Source organism: Callionymus lyra, chromosome 17 (genome assembly GCF_982586985.1).
Source record: "Callionymus lyra chromosome 17, fCalLyr1.hap1.1, whole genome shotgun sequence".
NCBI classification, from domain to species: domain Eukaryota; kingdom Metazoa; phylum Chordata; class Actinopteri; order Syngnathiformes; family Callionymidae; genus Callionymus; species Callionymus lyra.
The window spans coordinates 18,958,355-18,980,438 of NC_141834.1; the positions used below are offsets into that span (position 1 = coordinate 18,958,355).

At 35.9% G+C, this 22,084-nt stretch overlaps 1 protein-coding gene across 1 annotated transcript in view; it reads right to left on the reverse strand.

Moving 5' to 3' along the window:
* Positions 1 to 22,084, reverse strand: part of col14a1a (collagen, type XIV, alpha 1a) — a 151,207-nt gene that overhangs the window by 123,406 nt on the left and 5,717 nt on the right. Inside the window, exons 3-5 of the mRNA XM_087812431.1 lie at positions 10,681 to 10,797; positions 6,227 to 6,370; positions 5,130 to 5,225 (exon numbers count right to left, since the gene is read on the reverse strand). Of these exons, the coding sequence (XP_087668557.1) occupies positions 5,130 to 5,225; positions 6,227 to 6,370; positions 10,681 to 10,797 (357 nt within the window). The remainder of the gene's footprint in view (positions 1 to 5,129; positions 5,226 to 6,226; positions 6,371 to 10,680; positions 10,798 to 22,084) is intronic.

The window sequence follows — 22,084 nt, forward strand, 5'->3', positions numbered from 1 at the left end:
TCAGTTTTTTAGTTATCATTGAAAACTGATCACACTAACAGAACCTCCTTGACAGAGGTTATAATGCTGTTTGAAATGTAGCCATAAGCAGTCATGGTCATGATTAGAAGTTTAAAAAAAATACTGATTTACTTTAAAAAAAAATGTACCCATGATACTGTATCAATTCAACATATTGATCTAAAAAAGGAATTTATTAATATTTTTTTTATTTGTATTTTTTTGGATCTCAAATTATATTTTATTTTCATAATATATTTTATCGTTTAAATTTAAACAAAGTATGACGGAAATGTTTTTTACAATTCCGATAAATCCCACCAATAACTTCTTTTATTTCTTTTAAATTTACAAATAACATGTTAATATGCACAGCGTAGGTTCTTTTTGCAATTAAACTTCCAGCCACTAGATGGCAGTTATATCCTCTGGAGCTAAAGGAACAGATTAAATCCTACAAGATCCCAGCGATGACTGAGGACAAGAGGATACAGTTGTCTCCAGCAGCTTTTAAAGCTGATGTTTGGACATATTTTGGTTTGAAAACAAATGAAAGCAGTTACGACTTCGTCAAGAGTCATGTGGTCTGTAAATACTACAACACCAGAGTCAAGTACTGGACAATACTACACATATATACTTGTTACTACACTATCAGAATAAGATAAGATCAAAACAAGGTCAAGTCAACAGGAAACAAACATCATTGTGTTACATTCATCTATGAGGAATTGTAACTTTGTTCCCAACAACCAATTAAAAGTCAGTTTGCGATGCGAGCCACATGTTGGCCCCACAGATCAATATGTCACCTCGCAAATAAACACAAGTTTATAAGAGCGTCAGACTTCATTCATGTCACTTGTCAGTCTCCATTGATCTGCAACACACTGACAGACAGAAGCAATCAATCTTCACGCCTCATACAGTCGATAGGCCGGCACGACAAACAACACATGGTCGACGGATCAATTAACTGGAGATTCAAGTACAATTTAAAGCTTCAAAAGTTCTTGAGGGTTATTTTAGGAACTTATTACACTTTTCCTTTATCTCCTTTAACAAGTGGTGTTCTGTAAAAGAAGACCACTTACGTGGCTGCTCGTCTTCTGTGTCTCTCGGTCATAATACAAAAGAAAATGTCTAATGATGTGAACCAAAGTTGATGATTATCATCATTATCATCATCTCTGTGTAGGCGTCCGCTCCATTTCAGCAGCTACAGTTCTCCAGACTTCCTGGATTGATGACGCGCAGTGACAAACATCGATGCTTGACCAATCACAGCACGACACTTATTTGCTCTTTAAAGAGTTGTTGCTTATAAAGATTAAAGAAAATGGTCTTATTAACTATATATTGTAATTTTAACCTGTTAATTTATTATAAAGTTATTAAATCACTTTTTTTTATTTTAACTAAATGTTGTTCATTAGAGGCTTGTTAATAAAAACAGATACAAAAGTTTACAAAGGGTGATAAAAAAGACTTAATTATACAAAATAGAAACAACAGTATATTTTGAGAAGAAAGAGTAATAAAAAATGGAAAGAAGTACAAATATTATACCATAAATAAATACTATTAATATTACAAAAGAGTATTAAGGCCACTCAAATATTTATTTTAAAGATTTTATTACAGTTAATCATGGTTTAATAAACATTTATAGCAGGATTTCATTTATATAAAATTGTTACAAGACTATAGTCGGAAAAAAAGTACAAATATTATACAATATATAAATATTATTAATATTACAAAAGAGTATTAGGCCCACTCAAATATGTATTTGCTCTTATTTACTATTTACATTTTTTTAACCTATTAATTCATCACAAAGTTATCAAAATATTACATTTCAACCTTTTTTTGTTTAAGAAAAGCATATTAATAGGAACAGAAATAATTATTAAAGGTTCTGTAAATGTTTTTATTTTAATGTATTTATTTTATTACTCCTAAAAAATAAACCAGCTCTTTAGTGAGAAATATTTCTGTAAATATATGTCATATGATGTCTTCACAGTGGAAGATTGTAGCTCATAATACCCGAGTCTGAATTAAAGATGTTTTTGTCTTATTTTTACTGCAGTCATTAGCGCACAGACATTCTCACGTACAACGTGAATCAAATTCCAGCCTCAAATTGGTTCATTTTCAACTAAACGTTGCTTCACCTTGAACCGGTCGGACGTCCATCTTAATAACGTTGACGGACGTCCTCTGATGTGTCGGCGAACATTGACATCCAGCAGATGAAAAGAAAGAGATTGCATGAGACACTCGTTTACAAAAAAAAAAAAGAAAAAAAGAGCTTGAGATCAAATATAAATCACGGCGCTCCGGGTGCAGACCTGCTGATGACAGGGATCAATGCGGGAAACATGGCCGGACTACAAACACAGAGTTTGATCATCTTCCTTGAAGTCAATGACACACACGGAGCAGGTGGAAATTAGCTTCACTCTGAGTTCCTGCAGGGCTGGGGGGTCTGTGTTTAGCCCCCAGACGTCTCTGCCGCTCCATCAACCTGCAGTTAAGTCATTTGTCCAGGATCTCAGAAACAAAAGTGGGAGGTGAAGGTGGTCGTTTCACGGAGAATAGAGGAAGTTTGGAGACCTTTAATTACCCTCTTCCTACTTCCTGGACTTTTAAAGACATCAGTCTGACACACTGAAGATGATCTGATAGAAGAACACGATGGAAGAAGTTTTGATAAAAGAACAAGATGGAAGGTCTGATAAAAGAACAAGATGGAAGATTTTATAAAAGAACAAGATGGAAGATTTTATAAAAGAACACGATGGAAGATTTAATAAAAGAACAAGATGGAAGATTTTATAAAATAACAAGATGAGGGAATTGATTCAAAAAAACAAGATGGAAGATTTGATAAAAGAACAAGATGAGAGATTTGATTAAAAAAAACAAGATGGAAGATTTGATAAAAGAACAAGATGGAAGATTTGATAAAATAAAAAGATGAGAGATTTGATAAAAAAAACAAGATGGAAGATTTGATAAAAGAACAAGATGGAAGATTTGATAAAATAAAAAGATGAGAGATTTGATAAAAAAAAAACAAGATGGAAGATTTGATAAAAGAACAAGATGAGAGATTTGATAAAAGAACAAGATGGAAGAAGATTTGATAAAAGAACAAGATGAGAGATTTGATAAAAGAACAAGATAGAAGATTTGATAAAAGAACAAGATGGAAGATTTGATAAAAGAACAAGATGGAAGATTTGATAAAAGAACAAGATGGAAGATTTGATAAAAGAACAAGATGAGAGATTTGATAAAAGAACAAGATGCAAGAAGATTTGATAAAAGAACAAGATGAGAGATTTGATAAAAGAACAAGATAGAAGATTTGATAAAAGAACAAGATAGAAGATTTGATAAAAGAACAAGATGGAAGATTTGATAAAAGAACAAGATAGAAGATTTGATAAAAGAACAAGATGAGAGATTTGATAAAAGAACAAGATGGAAGATTTGATAAAAGAACTAGATGGAAGATTTGATAAAAGAACAAGATGGAAGATTTGATAAAAGAACAAGATGAGAGATTTGATAAAAAAAAAACAAGATGGAAGATTTGATAAAAGAACAAGATGAGAGATTTGATTAAAAAAAACAAGATTGAAGATTTTATAAAAGAACAAGATGGAAGACTTGATAAAAGAACAAGATGGAAAATTTGATAAAAGAACAAGATGGAAGAAGATTTGATAAAAGAACAAGATAGACAATTTGATAAAAGAACAAGATGGAAGAAGATTTGATAAAAGAAAAAGATGGAAGAAGATTTGATAAAAGAACAAGATGAGAGATTTGATAAAAGAACAAGATGGAAGAAGATTTGATAAAAGAACAAGATGAGAGATTTGATAAAAGAACAAGATGAGAGATTTGATAAAAGAACAAGATGAGAGATTTGATAAGAACAAGATGAGAGATTTGATAGAAGAACAAGATGGAAGAAGATTTGATAAAAGAACAAGATGAGAGATTTGATAAAAGAACAAGATGAGAGATTTGATTAAAAAAAACAAGATTGAAGATTTTATAAAAGAACAAGATGGAAGACTTGATAAAAGAACAAGATGGAAAATTTGATAAAAGAACAAGATGAGAGATTTGATAAAAGAACAAGATGAGAGATTTGATAAAAGAACAAGATGGAAGATTTTTATAAAAGAACAAGATGGAACATTTTAACACCAGAGTCAAATTACTCGACAATACTACAAATATATTCTTGTTACTACAGTATCACTATATATATATTTTAAGGAAGATGCTCAAATATTAGATGCACTAAAATAAGTCACGCTGGTTGTTTTTTTTACATGAGTCCAACATTGCATGTGTTAATATATTCTCATCTGATCCAAACACACGTTGCAATTACGAGCATGTAAGCGACAAACAGGATAAATCAATTGACGGCCCAGAGACAGAAGAATCGTAAGGAAGGGTCAAGGCTGCAGATGTAATCACCGAGAGGACGTCGCACAAAGACTCGCCTATATCGAGTCGCACAAAGGGCGTCACGACGGCGTCTTGAAGAGATGAGAGCGAGGCGCTAACAAGGTCACTGGTGTGAATGAACGTGAGAACGATAAGGAATCCCATCTCACCCTCCAAATGAGCAGAAAGAAACCAGAAAATAAGCCTTTCAACGATCGACTCCAAGACTAGTTTTAATATCCACTGGTTCCACACAAAACTTGGATTAAAAAAATAAAAATCTCTTTTTTTAACAAGGCATGAGTTTAAATACGATGTTAGCAGAAAGATCCAGACGCAGCCAGACAGTCTTGGAGGAATTTCCCGAATAAAAAGTCGACCACAGAGTCACCAGAGACACATGAAGCGTCGCTTCCACATCACTCATCCCTGCACATGTTGAAGAGTTTTCATCAGGATTGATGAGTGTGCAGCTGAGAGAGCAGGATTTAGACCCGTTTACGTCGCACAAGATGTGCTTCTCTCTCAGCACCTGCATCTCCACCCGCGGAGAAACGTGTCCTACACGAGGTGGCGCTTCTGATTTATGGCTTCACCGGGAGCTAGAGTGGGCGAGTGGGGTTTTTTTTCGCGAGCGTCGCTCCTACCTCCGGAGATCTCGTTGACATCTTCGGGCGACGTCGAGAAGTCGGTGAGACTCTGTGGACGCGTTCGGTCTCTTCCGTCGCTCGCACGCCTTTCAGCTGCAGCAGACAAACAAGAAGGTCACCAGGAGGTCACCAGGAGGTCACCAGGAGGTCACGTAAACAGGATCAGATTCATCTTTCATTTTTAATAACATATATATATATATATTCTCGTCCATACAAGTTCTTCTTTTAACAGTTTTATCGAATTAAATCTTGTGCACTGGACTGACCAGAGGTGGATATAAACCTCTACTGAACAGAAGGTTGATGAAAAAAAAACATATTTATGAAAAAAAACATTATTAACTCTAAAGTATTTTCAACAGTTTTGTTAAAATCTATTAGTCTAGACTCCAGAGGTGGGTATTAATTAAATTAGTTATTTCATTCATTTAAAATAAAAGGGGGTTGATATTAAAAGTAGAATCAAATAAAATGATTATATATAAAGTAATTTGAAAATTGCACTTTACATTTTGGAGGTCCAGAAAAAAAATATTTTATAATTCTGCAATAAAATGATTGAAAGAGTTTAAACCAATGAATGAATCCAGTTTAAAGACGACAAGACAGAAAAAATGTAAACTACTGTGAAACTGTATGAAAAATAATTAAGATTTAATTAATTAATCTTTAATTTATCAATAACTACTTAATTATCTTATTTATCATATTATACAAATAAAATACTAGCAATAATTACATTTGTTTCAAAAGTTTGTTGTAAATGTTTTGTTTATAAATAAAATAAGTTCTCTGATGAAAACCATATAGAGTTATTTTTTCATATTTACTAAAAAGACGGTTGATATTCGAAGCCGTTTCTAATCCATATTTGTGGAAAATAACATTATTAAATGTTAAAATAATTTCAAAAGTGCATTTAAAATATTATAAATAAATGTCAAATTTAACTTCACCAATAATATATGACTTTAATCAATCAATCACTAAAATATACACAATGATAAATTACATTTGTTTCAAAGTTAAACCTCAATTCTATATTCGATGAAGATGAACATTTGTAATCTATTACCATTGTAAGTAAATACCTTTCAGTCGGCCCTGCAGTGGTTTGCTCTGCTCGCCGCCGCCGACGGCGATGATGCTGATCACGTAGTCTCTGGACGGGTCGTAGTCCGTGATCAACACCTTGTTGTCGGTTTTGGACGCGATGACCTCCTTCTGTCGACCCCCTGATGCAGACAAGAAGCAGGTGAAGGTTAGAGAGAGAGAGACACTAGAAACATACACATGGAAATAAATACCTATTTAAAAAATATATATATATTCAACCAGTCAATATCCGACTGCACTGATTTACTTCCATCAATTTTTTTAATTTTTTAATTAGTGAAATGTATTTTTATTATTGAAATGTTTTTTTAGGATTTAATTATTTTTATTTAATAATTTAATTCAATCATTTCTATATTTAAAGGTTACATTTTATTCAAATTTTAAATCAAACCATTCGTATATTGAGAGGCTGATTTTCTTTCTTTTTTTTACTTTGAATATTAAAAAAAAAAAAAATAAGAAAAAAGAACAAATGGAGTTTTCATATTCTAATTTCAATAATTGTAAAAAATAAGTTAATTTTGAATCAGCCATGATGAAATAACGCACTCGTTGCCTTTATACCAACATTTTTAAATTAAAATAAAGGCTACGGATTTAAAAATATCACATTTTTGAATGATGATTGGAAGAAGAATATCAAACTTTATGTGTAAAAAAAAATCAATTCAAATAAAAATTCCACTTCTCAATACACACATTATTGAATTGAATTATTCAAATAATAATAAATAAATCCTTGAAAAATATAATAATTAACCAACTCACTATTCTGATGTCACGGATATTAAATTAATCTAAATTATTTGTGTTAAAGAAAATTTCTAGTAACTTCATGGGACGCTCGAAGGTTTTCTGGCGGGATGTCGGCGGTTTTAATTTCTCCTTATCAGCTCAACCCTTATCAGGCCAGCGAGCACCATCAATTTTAATTTTGACCCTGTAATTAATCCAGACATTAATGAGGGCACGGCAGCTTCCTGAGCTGGTGTCCCCTGTCAGAGGAGGCTGATGACTAAAGACGCCTCGAGGACGCTGCAGATAAATCCCGGGCGAAGGCTCTGGCAGGTCGAGTGAGGCGGCTCCGTAGATCATCGATAGCACGAGCTGCCAAATTACTGTCAATAAGCGGAACGTCAGGAAAGTGGGAAAGTGTTGATGACGACGAGTGAATTTACACTTCATTTCTCAGGCTTTTCTAATTAACTGCAGCGCGTTAAATCATCAGGGTTTGAGATGTTTATGCTTCTCGGACACAAGCCTTGACGACTCAATGGCTCTTGTTTAGAGCAGGATTCCTGCTCGTTGTCTAATCATGTGGTCCAGGGTGGACCCGCCGTCATGATCGTCTTCATCCAGAGACTTGGATAAAAAAAAAGTCTTGGCTGACATTTAAAATGTGTTTTTTTTTCAGCACCACAGAACCAAACAGGCAGCCACAGACGACACGCGAGACAATGTTTGTGTGATAGATGAGACTCTACGGCAAACACACTGAACCACTGAATATGGACGTCTACATGCATACAGATAAGGAAGATCACGAGCTGCAGTATTACATTTTTCTCACACAATTTCCTTCTTGTCATCGTCTAACCGGGTGAGGAAGTTCAGTCTGATGGTGCATTTCATACAAATGAATTCTTGGGGTGTGTATTGGCAAGAATCTGGTGTGCAACTATACGATATATAGCGATGCTGTAGTATCAAGGATATATGTGGAGTATTGTCGTGTACTTGACTATGGTGTTGTAGTATTTACAGACCACATGACTCTTGAAGAAGTCGTAACTGCTTTCATTTGTTTTTAAACCAAAATATGTCTAAACATCAGCTTTAAAAGCTGCTGGTGTCGCTGTATCCTCTCGTCCTCAGTCATCGCCTGGATCTCTTCGTAATCTAGTTGTAACTCAACATATTTTGGTTTGAAAACAAATGAAAGCAAACATCAGCTTTCAAAGAGTCCACTGTATCCTCTCGTCCTCAGTCGTGGCTGGGATCTTGCGGGATTTAATGTTCCTTTAGCGTAGGATATAATGACTGCCATCTAATGGCCGGTAGTTTAATTGTAACAAAAAAAAGGAACCTATGCTGTGCATATTTGTCAATAAAAACTAAAAAAGGTTTTAATTATTTTATTTTAATATACTATTATAAAAAACGTATCAGATTCGTACACGTCTACTGAATTCATATATTGTAAAGACAAACAAAAAAGGACCACATTTTTTTCCAGGGCATTTTTTTTTTTATAATATAGAGTAAAGTGAATTCATTAAACAAACTGTTTTGCATTTGTACAAGTTTATGTTGAGCCACTTCGCAGGATTAACTTCAGGAGTCAAAAGAAATCAGGGTTAAAATAAATGATCTTCACAACGTTTTGAAGGACATCTATCACACCTTCGTACGGACAATTCTATTAAGATTTGAATTTTAAGATTTATTCCATATTATTCTGTTCAATGTTTAAATTGGGGATTTTCTTTGTTTAAATATATGTCACTTCCTGCTTCTTAAAACTAAGAGGCCAAGTCTCTGCGATGTTTTACTAGGTCAACCCCGAGGCTTCCACCCAGTTGCCACATTCATAAGGGAGTCAAATAGATCCATCTTACTCTGTTGAGATGATGCTTTAGTTGCTTAAAAAGTTTGCAACTTCCTTTCAACTTTTAACCGAGTGGCTTTACTTCAAAGGTTTTTTTATTTACCTCATCAGGCTGTTGGTTTAGAAAGAGAAAACAAAGTAGCCTTGAGACTCCGAGGAGGCGGGAGGTGTTTAACCTCACCTCGGCCACAAACATCAAACTCCTGGACGAGGTCAACGTTCGGCGGGAGATGATCAAGGAGAGATTTAGCATGTCTTGAAAATCATCATCATCAGCTGCCTTGAAAGAACCAAATGATGGCAATTATCCCGAAGACGTACGTGTGGAGTTAATAATGGTCGACTGGACGAAGTGATGGTGATGGATAAGGGTGTTAAGATGACTTGATAAGGTAAATATAGATAATATTCAGCACCAGTGCCGCTATTAACTATTTTTCATCACTTATATTTACATGTGAAAAGTCGAGAAAAGTTGTAAAACCTTCATTCACGGCCCGTTAAATTGAAACAAATCCATTTATCTTGAGTAAACACATGTGTCAGCCTCCTCTATTGTCTTCCATCTGGATCACCGTCTCCTGCCAACACCTTGTAAACCTTCTCAATTGCTTTCTCTTCTCTCTCGCCAACTCCTTCTCGTCCACGTCCAGAGTCCTGTCTTATTTACGTCAGCTCCCTCTCCTGGTTAGCATTCTGTCTCGGGACCATCGCTGCAGAGAATCCTGATCAAGGTGTGTTGACCTTTCTTTAAGAATATCGACCCCGGCTGATTTATAATTTAATAAACACCAATAGTTCATTCCTTGGTCTCGAACGTCATGTTTTTTACCTTCTTGACTAAAAGCTTAAAGCATTAAATCTGGATCTTGGATTACTGTTGCTGGAAGTTAATCTCTGAGAACTTTCTCCTTCATAAGCTTTTCACACAAGTGTCCTTGTTTCCATCTTTCCCAGCAGGAGTTGCCACGGCGATCAGCCTTCGTCTTAATCCGTTTTGTTTTTTCTTCTTCATGACCTTATTTATAACACCTCCTACGTTTTATCTCTGGTTTACCAATCTATGACTCCTCTTTTCTCTGAACTACACAACCTGCTAACTATTGTCAAGTCTTGCTGCTGCTCTTACACGTTGTTTCCACCATGTCTGCATCCTCTTGTTCGCCTTTTGTTTACCGGGTCACACCGGCGAAGAAGAATATGTGGCAGGTACGTGGGTTGTGTCAATAAAGTTTTGAGTCATGTTAGCTCAAAGCAACGACTGTTCATTTAAACTGTTCATAAATTACTAAATACATGTGAATTAAATAAAGCCTTGCCGAGTAAAACTATGAATAGTTGCTGCTTAGTGTTTTACCAATATTTTAACAGCTTTTTAAACACTGCGTACAACATAAAATCGGGTTTAATTACAAGTAAAACTAGAAAAAATAGATGTGGTGTAAAAGATTATGTTGCGCACTGTCGATTTTTCGAAAACCTTCAAGGATTTTAAGTGTACCTTAAATATGAAAAATATGGTTAATTAACTTCTGTGATTTGTTAAATTGTTAAACGTGTAAAGGGTTATTATTTTTTTTTTAGCATTTGTGATGGATAACTTTGAAACTGTTTAAATTTGTTAACATTGAAACACCTAGTGGTTGTAAAGCGCAACTGCGAAAGAAAGATCATAAACCTCTGATAACCGGTTACATAACGGTTAGAAGCTTGGATTACAACTGAAGAAAAACTGGTGACACCCCTAGTTAAAATCTCTTTCAGTCAAGGAAATTATATTATATATTAACTGTGGTGAATGAGAGGATATTAACTCACCTGGAATGCTGTTGTAGAGGAACAGGTAGCTGTCGAAGTCTCCTTTGGGCTCCTTCCATGTGACCAACAATTGGCCTGAGCTCAGCACTTTAAAACGAAGTCTCCTGGGAGCTGGAACTGAAGAAGAAAAAACTGTTTTCATCCCCCAGGCAACATCTTGCGAATGACAAACAACTGTAGACATGTTAAGTAGACCAAAAGCATGAGAGAAAGTCAATAGAATATAGTTATAAAAACACAATTTATTCATATATGTCAGTCGGTGTTTTACAAACACCTGTGCAGCGCAGCAGAGAAATATCTGAGCGGGTTTTCTTCGACCGCCGAACATGTTTAAAAGATCTCGACTAGACTCTTTTTTTCCGAGGTGGATGCTGAGGGAAAGAATCTCACGGATGATTTAAAGCTGCAGTTGAGAGGACAAAACAATTCCTGAGTTTGTTTTTGTTGTGTTCTGTGTGTGTTTTTGTGCGTCTCCGGTAGACACAATTTTCTGGGGAAGAGATCGTTCTACAGTAGCAGAGACTTTCTGTTCCTCCGTCAATGAAAACAGATGTTCGGGCAGTCGGGCGGAAACCGCTACAAGACACACACCCTGGTTGCGTGTTAAAAGTACCAACATGTGTGTGTTAGCAGTTTTTTTAAACTATGGTTTAGCAACCTTTGATGACTAATTTAAAGTCAAATTAATCAGTGTCCTGAGGGAAGACAACGAGGAGAAAAGGTTAATTGATTTTTAATTAAATTCTTTATTGAAAGGTTGGATTTGTTTGTATTAAATAATTGAATAAAAGGTTTGATAGAAGTTGGAATATATTGAGGTCAAATAAAGCATTAATAAAGCATTTAATGGGAACAATTTATGCAAGTTTTCGAAGTACCTTTTTTATTTTAGTGGCAAAAACCTCAAGCAAAACCAGACAAAGCACCATGAGTTGGATCAGTTTTAATAAAACAATAGCCTCTTATTTCATTTACCTTTTATTTATCTTATTTTTCATATTGAATGCTTCTAATCTATGGCAGTATATCAGTGTCAACAGAATATTTAATGGTTGAATGTAAGTGTTTATGAAGCATTTCATATTATTTTAAGCATTTAAATTTCATTTTTTTAATAATTGTAAAAAAATTATTTCGATATTCTATTAATTTAAACTTACATTTTTACATTCTAAAATGTATTATATATATATATTTTTGGGTTAGTTAAATAACTTAATAAAAACTATTTCAACAGTTTAATAGAATTATAACTGAATGAATTTGTTTATTCAATGCTTAAAAAAAAGGGTTTAAAATGTATAATGTTAAATTAAACCCCTTGATATTCTGACGGCACTGATATACTTCCATCGTTCACCATCTTGGTTCTGCAATTAAAGTATTTCTAACATAAAAACAGTCCCAGTGTAGGGAGATCATTTCCTTCTCGAGTCTTATTTAATAACATTGAAACCCATTAGTGGAGTTGACAAAACAAACCCTGCAGCGAGCAGAAGTTAGTCCAGGTCTTACCTCATAAACCAACGTTTCTAAATCCCACGAACACACAACATTATATATGTATTAAAGGATGATTAACTCCTTCTTAAGCCGACGTGTTCCTGACAGACTAATAAGAGCCCGGCAGTGAACAAACACTCAATTATGCTTGAAAAACTCCGATGAAATTGGAATAGAACAAGGATGACCTATTTAAATCGAGGCTGAGCGATGAGCGGGGAACGGTATGACGGCAATAACCGCCGTTGTTAAAAGAGCATCGGGGTCTTTGGTATTAATTACCCTTTTCTTAAAGACGGGAATGTCTTTGGTGAACTCTGTGTGGATATTATCATCCGCGAACTTTCTACATGCAACCAAGACTTGACGGGGTTGCTAATTATAAAGTTTAAAGTCAGAATTTCATAGTTGGCAAAGCAAAAAGTATCCATATGACTGAATTTTAATGGTAGAAATGTGACCCCAGTAAACATCCGTGCTTTAAAAGTTTCCTCTTAGTTTGAGACCATGTTGGAGACACCAGTAATAAAAGAGGAGGAGGGCGACCATTGAGATTCAGCCTGTCAAGGGGGGGTTTTGATTTTGTGTAGCATATAAAGCAGAAAAGGTCTTACTGCCGAAGTCGTCATTTATTAGAACTCCAAAAACAATTTCAAAAACCATGACCAGAAATCAACCTAGACAACTCCCAAGATGCTTTGCCGCCCAGCCAACCAATCCAAACATTTGGTGAGTTATTTATGATTTAAGTAAACATTGAATTAAGTGTAGTTAGATTTGTTAGATGTTTAACAAAATACAATATATATTTTCTTATCCAAGAACCATAAGGTTGTTGAGGTGCTTTTCAATTTTGATTGACGAGTTTGTATATGATAGAAATGTCCTCAGGGGGCCACATTTTATAGACGGACTTTCTGGAAGTACAGATTGGAATCCAGTAGGATCCGGAATCCTACTAGTACAGACTGGAATTCTAATCTACTAGCAGGATTCCAGATTTTACTAGTGAATTCTAATCTCCACTAGGAGAGATTGGGATCTGCAGGATTCCAATCTAGGATTCCAGTCTGTACTAGTAGGATTCCAGATCCTGCTAGTAGATCCGTACTGTAATCTGTACTGTGACACACACATATATATATATATATATATATATACGGTATATATGTGTATGTAAGTATCTGATACAAAAGTTCAATCACTCTTCGAGGAGCGAAATAAATACTCACAAAAATAACAAAAGCAAATAAAAACCTATATTTCAAATAGTATATATGTATATATATTATATTACATATTATATACATTTCATATTTAGAGACTAGTAATGAAACAAATGAGTACATTGTTTATAAAGACAACTTTGTTCTTCAATAGGTTTTTTAGTCAAATGTATTTTTTAACTGATATGAAGCAGGTAAAAACACTTGATTCAACTTCACTCCAACAAGTAATGTCCTCTTTTTTGCACTTTTAGAATAAGGTCACTCTAGTTCAGGAGGACATAAAAATAGGTTATAGCCGATTCCGAAACTCGGATTCCAGAAGTGTAAAAAAGCTGGACATCTTCAGGAAGGTTGTTTCTCAAACCTTAACAAGACTTAGAGTGTCAGGAGAATTCACGCAACAAGGTTGGAACATATGCCAAACGGCTGCATTTCAGTGGATGAGGTTTAACTGCAGGTCGACTATACATCACACAAACTGCAGGCATTCATCAAAAAGAGTTACAGCAGTGGGTTCAGTTCCCCGCTGCGCCTCAACGAGCCTCGCTAAACTTCCTGCCAGGTACTTCGAGCCAGTCCCTTGGCAGGACTCCGGCGACCACTGCTTAGCAACAACGTTTAGCTCCGGTAAACAGCCTGGAGAATTTAAAAAAAAGCTCCTGGAAAATAATCCAAATGAGTCTTAAATAGAAATTTGCATCTGGTTATGCAGCTGCAGATTAATTCAATCTGCTTCGGAACGAGGATAATTTGATCTAATCTGTGTGTGCTGCGTTTGTGATCCATTAAATCCTCGACGCAGAAAGGAATTATCCAGACGCAGCTTGACGCTCCGTTTTTAGATGAACAGCAGTGGAAGTGAAGGTTTCCTAGTGGGTGTGAAGTCGCATCCACTTCACGGTTTGTATATTTTCTCAACACTCGTTTTCTATTTAGTGTCTTTCACTCGTTTTTTTTCCAATTCTTGTGTTCGCACAACAATCTTTTATTGTCCCTACTCTCAGGCTCTTCCTATCCAGCCTCACATTGTGCTGATATTATCCTCTAATCTCTCCTCTTATTTCCATAATCCTTATTGTTCCTTCTATCATCTGCTTTCCTTTCCCAAAATTGGTGTTGTGCGCCTCCAGATTAGTCGTCCCCCTCAAGTGCGACCATCGAGACTAAAACTCGAGAGAATAATCGTTCTATTTTAATGTTCCGACCAGAAAGAAGTGTCTGCGTCTCACATCCACTCTGGTGACGGATCTCTTGTTGCGACAAGAAATACTCACCAGCGGCGGAGAAACACTTATTCCCCAACCACTTTCTATCCTTCTTTCTACCCCTTTTTTTTCCACACGTTCTCAACCCGATGCTTTCAAATCCTTGCAGTCACACGTTTGTTGTTTTTGTTCCATTTCATCCAGATCTACTTCCTGTCTTGACAAGAGAAGCGACCGAGATCCTACATCGATGATTGATACAAATCAATCCTTTTGTCATTTTTTATGACATGAACTAGTAAAGACTTCTTTATTGTTGATATTTCTTGGGACTTGTCCTGGTTTTTCATCTGTTTTGCTTTTTCCATATCAACCCTCTTAAAAACTTAATGTGGAGAAACTTACTTTAGCTATTATGGCCTTGGTCTGTAGTCTGGGTGCCATCCTATTTCTACCAGGGTCTCCTACACTCGCTACCCCAAAAAAAAAAGTCTGGGGTAGCTTGACCCAGCACAACAACATGGTCACGTGAATAATAAGGCGATCTGATTGTATCGCGGTATGGAAGGGTCATCCAGGGGTCATCCAATCGGAAGAGCGTGCACCCCATGATGCCTTTATTACCTGATTTCGAATTCCAGACGGAAGAGGGTCAAGCTATCCCGGACTATTTTTTTGGGGTAGTGAGTGTAGGAGCCCCTGATAGAAATAGGATGGCACCGGAATACGTTGAATAAGGAAAAAGAATGAAGGCTCATCTATTTGGTCACAGTTATACATTCGCATTTAGATCGTCTTTTACTTTATTGTTTAATTTAAGGACGGTTCTTACATGACTGGAGTCTTACTCTAGTATATCTTCAATCTACATCTAAACATAACATATCATTTTATACCTTAACTTAAAAGTGATGTAAAAAAAACAATATATGAAGTTGTATTTCTATAATATCATAGATGAATGAATTAATTTGCAATAAATATGTTGAAAATAACCAATGTATGATATTTTATTCTTCTCCTTCATCCCTGGCAAATGCAAGCAATGACCTAACATGCAACTTTATTTAATGCTTTTACCAAATCAACCCTCTAAGACCCTCTGGTACGCTCCTAATTGTTCCCAGGATAAAAAAATAATATGGAGAAACTACTTTTTAGCCATTATGACCCTCGTCTACAGAATGCATTGAAAACGGACATAAGCTAAAACACGTCTATTTGTTAAACACTCACATTTTAATTTAAGGATGTTTTTATTAATGAAAGCCGTTTTACTAGTTCATCTTCCATTCCATCAACATATGGAATATTTCTGGTAAACAGTTTGAACGTATCTAAAAGGTAAAAACAAAGGGAATATATGAAGTAGTATTTCCATAATGTCGGAGATTTATCCATTATTTTACTACGAAGTTTCTCTTTCACGGTTTGATAGGGAGTCTGGTGCTGTCCCAGCTACTTAGGGTCAGAAGCAGTTAACCACACGACCACATTTACTTTGAATGCGGAGTTATAAATTCATCCTTGTGTGCTTAAGGACTGTTGCCAGTTAACGGACCCATTCATGAGGATTCAAACCCATGACCTTCATGCCGTGAAATGTAGTGCTAACGACCGCCTGGCATGACTTGAGATTCTATGTCCAACGTCATTTGACCCGCAGATGTTTTTTCAAAGAAGCATAAAACATTTTAAATGTGGGCGCAGTTGTGAGGCTCCGCCCCCTTTTTTTCCTTCATGTGCCTCAGTGTGAATCATTGTGTTTCACTCTGGAGGCCGAGGGAGGATTTGATGAAAGTTTGGATCTTGCTTCAAGCTATTTATAATCATATTTCTGATTTGACTTCTCAAAGTCTGGTGTCAACAGGGTGTCGAATACATCATTGACTTATTCCTCGTTACATTTCATCATCTAATAAGTTATGATGTGGGTTTGAAGACGTATCGTTCTCATGACTCTTCTAACAAGTGGAAACACTCTAAACAGTCTAAACTGTTGCCTCCTACATCTTCTCTGAAGTTGTTTACTGACTCGCTCTCGCAGTGGGACAGATTAACTGGATTAATTTTGGATGGATGGATTGCAGTATCGCTCTCTGGAGCCAGTAATTGCTAGAAAAGCTGGATTTGCAACTTAAACTTTGGCTTCAAGTGCCACACATTTGATCTCAAGTCATTAATTTAAAACTCACTTGAATGAGATGTTGAGAAGTTGAGTTTGCTCTTAATAAACCTTATTTTAACCAAGTTAAACAATTTGAGGATTTAAGAAAATTCTGAGCAAGACAAAACTGGTAGATTAGGAAAGTAGCAGCATCATTTTATGTTAGGTTTTTAAAGAAAAGAAGAATAGATGAAGAGTAGATAAATAAATACAAGTCTGGACACACCTTCTCATTCAATGCTCTTTGTTTTCATGATTATTTACATACAATATTATCACCGGATGCATCAAAACTATGAATAAATACATGTAGAATTATGTACTTTACAAAAAAGTGTGAAACAACTGAAAATATATTAGTATATTTTAGTTTGTTCAAACTCCCATCTTTATCTCAGATGACTGCTCTGCAGACCTTTGTCATTCTTTTGATGACCTTCGAATTACAGTCACCTGAAATGCTTTTTACTTCACAAGTGTGTCTTTTTAGGGTTACTTAATGGAACAATACCTTAGTAACAATTATATATGTGTTAGTATTGTCAAGTACTTGACTCTGGTGTTGCAGAATTTACAGACCACATGACTCTTGACGAAGTCGTAACTATTTTCAACGTTTTCAAACCAAAATATGTCCAAACATCAGCTTTAAAAGCTTCTGGAGTCACTGTATCCTCTCGTCCTCAGTCATGGCCGGGATCTCACAGGATTTCTATGTTCCTTTAGCTGTGGAGGACCTAATGATTGTTGCCATCTCGCGGCCGAATGTTTCATAGCAACACAACGTTGAACAAACGCCGTGAGTACTTGCATTTTAATTGTAAATAAATGTATTGAAAATCAAATTATTTTATTTTTAACACACTTAATTGACATTTAAATTATGAAAACATCAATGAAAAAAAAAGAAAAGATAAGATAAGATATATCGTGATATAAGAGTATCAATATTTATACCCTCATATCTGTTTTCATCAAAACAATTCAATGCAGAATATAAGACTGAATATTACACCTTAAATTAATCTCATCTCTAACTTGATATGCTGGTGTTTGAGCCAATTATCAAGGATGAAATGACCATAATGACAAACTGGAGGACGATTAAAAATTCAACAAGCGAGGGGGGGGGGTGGGCGATATCGATAGCAGGTTGTGATAGTTAATTAGGTTTCTATTATTATTAATAACATTTTTTCTCTCCGATCCTGGTGTTGGTTGTGAATTAATGAGTCGTCCTCGGTGGCTTCACAGCCTGGTGATTACAGATGCAACTGTTGGACAAGCTGCCGCTCATACTAATCATCCTCAAGTTGAAACCACAGGATCTTGACAGGAATCTCAACTCCTCACTCCAGAGTTAATCTACTGAACTACCATCCGTTTCCGACACAACAGCGAGGAGTCATAACGGTTTATCTGCTGGACTGTGAAAGTTTTTAGAAAGCTTTTTTTTTTTCAAAAGCAACAGCCTCTTCACTGCTGCAGCATAAAGACGGGGGAATCGTCTCTTGCTTGCTCCCTCTGGGGGCTGAGCCGGGAACAGAATTTGCATTTCCCTCTCTAATTCATTTGAAGTCGTCGCTTAAAAAAAGCAGCTCCCGAGAAACTGCAATCAATTCTTGGATTCCTAACTCAAAGGCAGACATCTGCATTATAGCAGCAGCTTTAGCTCTGGAAGAGAGAAACAAAACTCTCTTTATATAACACTTTTCTTGTCAATACTTGAGACTCTTGACTTTGACAGGGATTTCAACATTAAAATAAACATCACATGGAACTTTTGTTCCTCTGCATGGAAGTCTCAGGAAATCCTTGGTAATTAAATATAACAAAGTAACAATACAGTTAATGTCACCCACAGTTAATTTAAACAAACAACTCTTTGTTTGGCAGAATCCCTCATGGTGGGTATTGTAATGCAAACAATTACTAAAATAAACATTATTTTTACTCACTGGGGGGCCTCAGAAGGTTTTCAGGAAGATAAAATGGAATTTAATATAACGTATGAGACGAAAAACGTTTGCCCTGAACATACAACACACAAACTGCATTGACCTCCGTATTACCATTTTTCCAATTGTCCCTAAACACACCACCTGTGGAGTTCTGGTTGTTTGCATTGGTTAGCAAGTAGCTCGTAGCTAGCAAGCATGAAATGGACTTGATTCTCACAGGAAAAAGACCAAACAGTCCTTTCCTGGAAGATTGTGCTGCTAAAAAAAGCTAAGATCTCATGGCCATCTAAAATATGAGGCAACAAAGATGGGTTTACAGCTAAACAGAAATGAATAACAATAAAAAAAATGATTTCGTATTGAAAAGCATAAAGAGTAACAGCCAAAAGTTTGGATTTGTGAAGGATTTTGCCTCTAAGTTTAGATGTATACAAGTTGTTGTTGTTTCTCTCTCTATAAGGATATTACAGGTCTAGTTATTTTAGAAACTATTAAATAAGAAGGTTTTCTACTGAAAAGCAGCATGTCCAAGTAAGATGATCATTTTATGATGAGATGCAACATAAAAGGAGACTTAAGAGAGAATTGTTTCTCCATTGTAGGTTGTTTGACGCAACCCAATGGAAATTGCTGACAGGTTGTTTTTTTTTTGACTGACAGATTTGGGATAAACTTTCGAACAGTCGGTCTGTAGGGTGTTGATGTTACATATGTATAAGTTGGATATTTGTTGAAAAAAAAGAGATAAAAATGGAACTGTGGGATTCAAGTCTTATAGTGTTTTAAAGTGTAACATTTTCTTAAATATGATGGTAAAACATTCTACTAAATAGGAGTGTGTATTAGCAAAAAAATCAAGTGAGATTGATACATATCACGATACAGGGTCAATGATACGATATATAGTGATACTGTAGTAGCAAGTTTATATGTGTAGTATTGTTTGGTGTTGCAGAATTTACAGACCACATGACTCTTCAAACATCAGCCTTAAAGGATGCAGTAGTCCACGGTATCCTCTCGTCCTCAGTCATAGCTGGAACTTTGCCAGATATTATTGTTCATTTAGCTGCGGTGAGCCTAACAACTGCTGCCATCTAGAGGTCGGAGATTTAATTGCAACACAAAAATGAACAAAGATACTAAAAGACTCAAAAAACATTTATCATCAATACCGGTTGAATATTTATAGAAGAAAATTGTACTGGTATTTTCTTTCACCTCTTCCTGCTATTGAGGCTCAAAAGACAATTTTGAACCATTTGGAGGCAAGAGCAACAATTATTGTAACGTTGTCAAAGAGAAACCAAAAGATGGATCAGGTGGGCGGAGATCAGACCTACAGTGCCACTATGTTCTTCAGAATGAACCGCACCATGATCTTTGATGTCAGGTTCCATTAATCCACGCATCAATCTCTCTAATTAACTAGAGTGTAGTTGAAAACCTCTCCTGGAGTGAGTCAGTGTTCCGGCCTCACTCCACAGTTGTGGGTGTTCCTGAAGATATCCAGACGTTTGTGTTGTATATACAAACATCCTGCAGGGGCAGGAGGACCCACTAATCCTCACGCTCAAATCCCCTTTAAGCAGATGTTGCCGCTCACACATGGACAGCGAGGGCGAAATTAAACGCTTCTCTCACACTCGGTAATGAAGGGATTGTGCCGGACACGCTCCTGCTGCGTCCAGGATTCAACGCCGTTCTACGGGTTCTCACCGGGATCGTGGCCTAATTAACGCTTTAATTTATGCTCGCCTGGAGTCGCTCCTGGATTAAATGGACGACCAACCAAACAAAGGAAATGATGGATTAGCAGAGAAGGAGAACAGAAAGTTTTAGTTGGACAAACTTTTGTGGTCTTATAATTAGGGGTGGGCGGAAAAAAAAAAAAATCAATACACTGATATATCACAAGAGCACTGTATGGATTTGTTTCCTACTACACTTTTTTTGGTTATTAAATCACATTCTATTTTTAGCATAATTGTTTGGTTCATAACCAAGTTGAGATATATTATTAAATAAAATAATATTTTTTATTTTTTATTTACAACTAACAAATATTCAAGGCGTTTGTTCATTTTATTTTTTTGCAATTAAACTTTCAGCCGCTAGATGGCGGAAGTCATTACTTCCTCCGCATCCAACAATTAAGTCCCACGACATCTCTGTGTCTGAGAACGAGAGGATACAGTGACTCCAGCATCTTCTGGACATTTTGTTTTTAGAAACAAATGAAAGCAGTTAAGACATGTCATGTGGTCTGTAAATACTGCAACACCAGAGTCAACTACTTAGTCAGTACTACAAAGATCCCCAAGATGACTGAGGACGAGAGGATACAGTGACTCCAGAAGCTTTTAAAGCTGATGTTTGGATATATTTTAGTTTGAAAACAAATGAAAACAGTTACGACTTTGTCAAGAGTCATGTGGTCCGTAAATACTACAACACCAGAGTCAAGTACTTGGTCAGTACTACAAAGATCCCCAAGATGACTGAGGACGAGAGGATACAGTGGACTCCAAAAGCTTTTAAAGCTGATTTTTGGACATATTTTGGTTTCAAAACAAATGAAAGCAGTTACAACTTCGTCAAGAGTCCCATGGTCTGTAAATTCTGCAACACCAGAGTCAACAATCCAGACCAGGAGTGTTGCAACTCAAACACACAAGGGGCCAAAATCTTTTCACAGTCAACGTTGAATAGTATTTATTTTAAACAGGAAGTCTGATTGTATTTTCATTCTGGAATCCAACTAATTTCCTACAACATCAGTTTAACTCTTTGTGGAATTCTCTTTACGATTATTGACTTCAATAATCTCTGTTTCTTATCTTGACGATAAACACGAACATTTAAAAGGGCAACATATCAACATTAATCTACTTTGATTTGGAGCAAACCATTTTGGCGGGCAACACAAAATAACTTGGCCGACCAGAGTTTGACACTTGAAATATGAAGTAAATAAAATGATTATAATCATAACAAAACAACAAAGCAGGCTGGATGACAACAAGGTTCCTTCCAATAATAGGCATCCATGGAGGGTTTGAGCTGGAAACAATGGGTTGAGATCCCAATAGATAAGCTTGTAAGTCAAGATGCATAAAATAGAACATCCTATTGCTTCATCTCTCTGGATTCACTCTTGCTCTCTTCTTTTGCCAATAGTTCTGGCATCCGGAGGCATGGAAGCCATCTGCCACGTTGAGTTAGAGCTCATGTTTTAGAAGGCAGCAAAATGACTGACTGGTTTTTAGATTATCTTTCCGGCACAACATGAATATTTTTGATCTTGACATGCAGGGACTGACTTATGCTTATGGA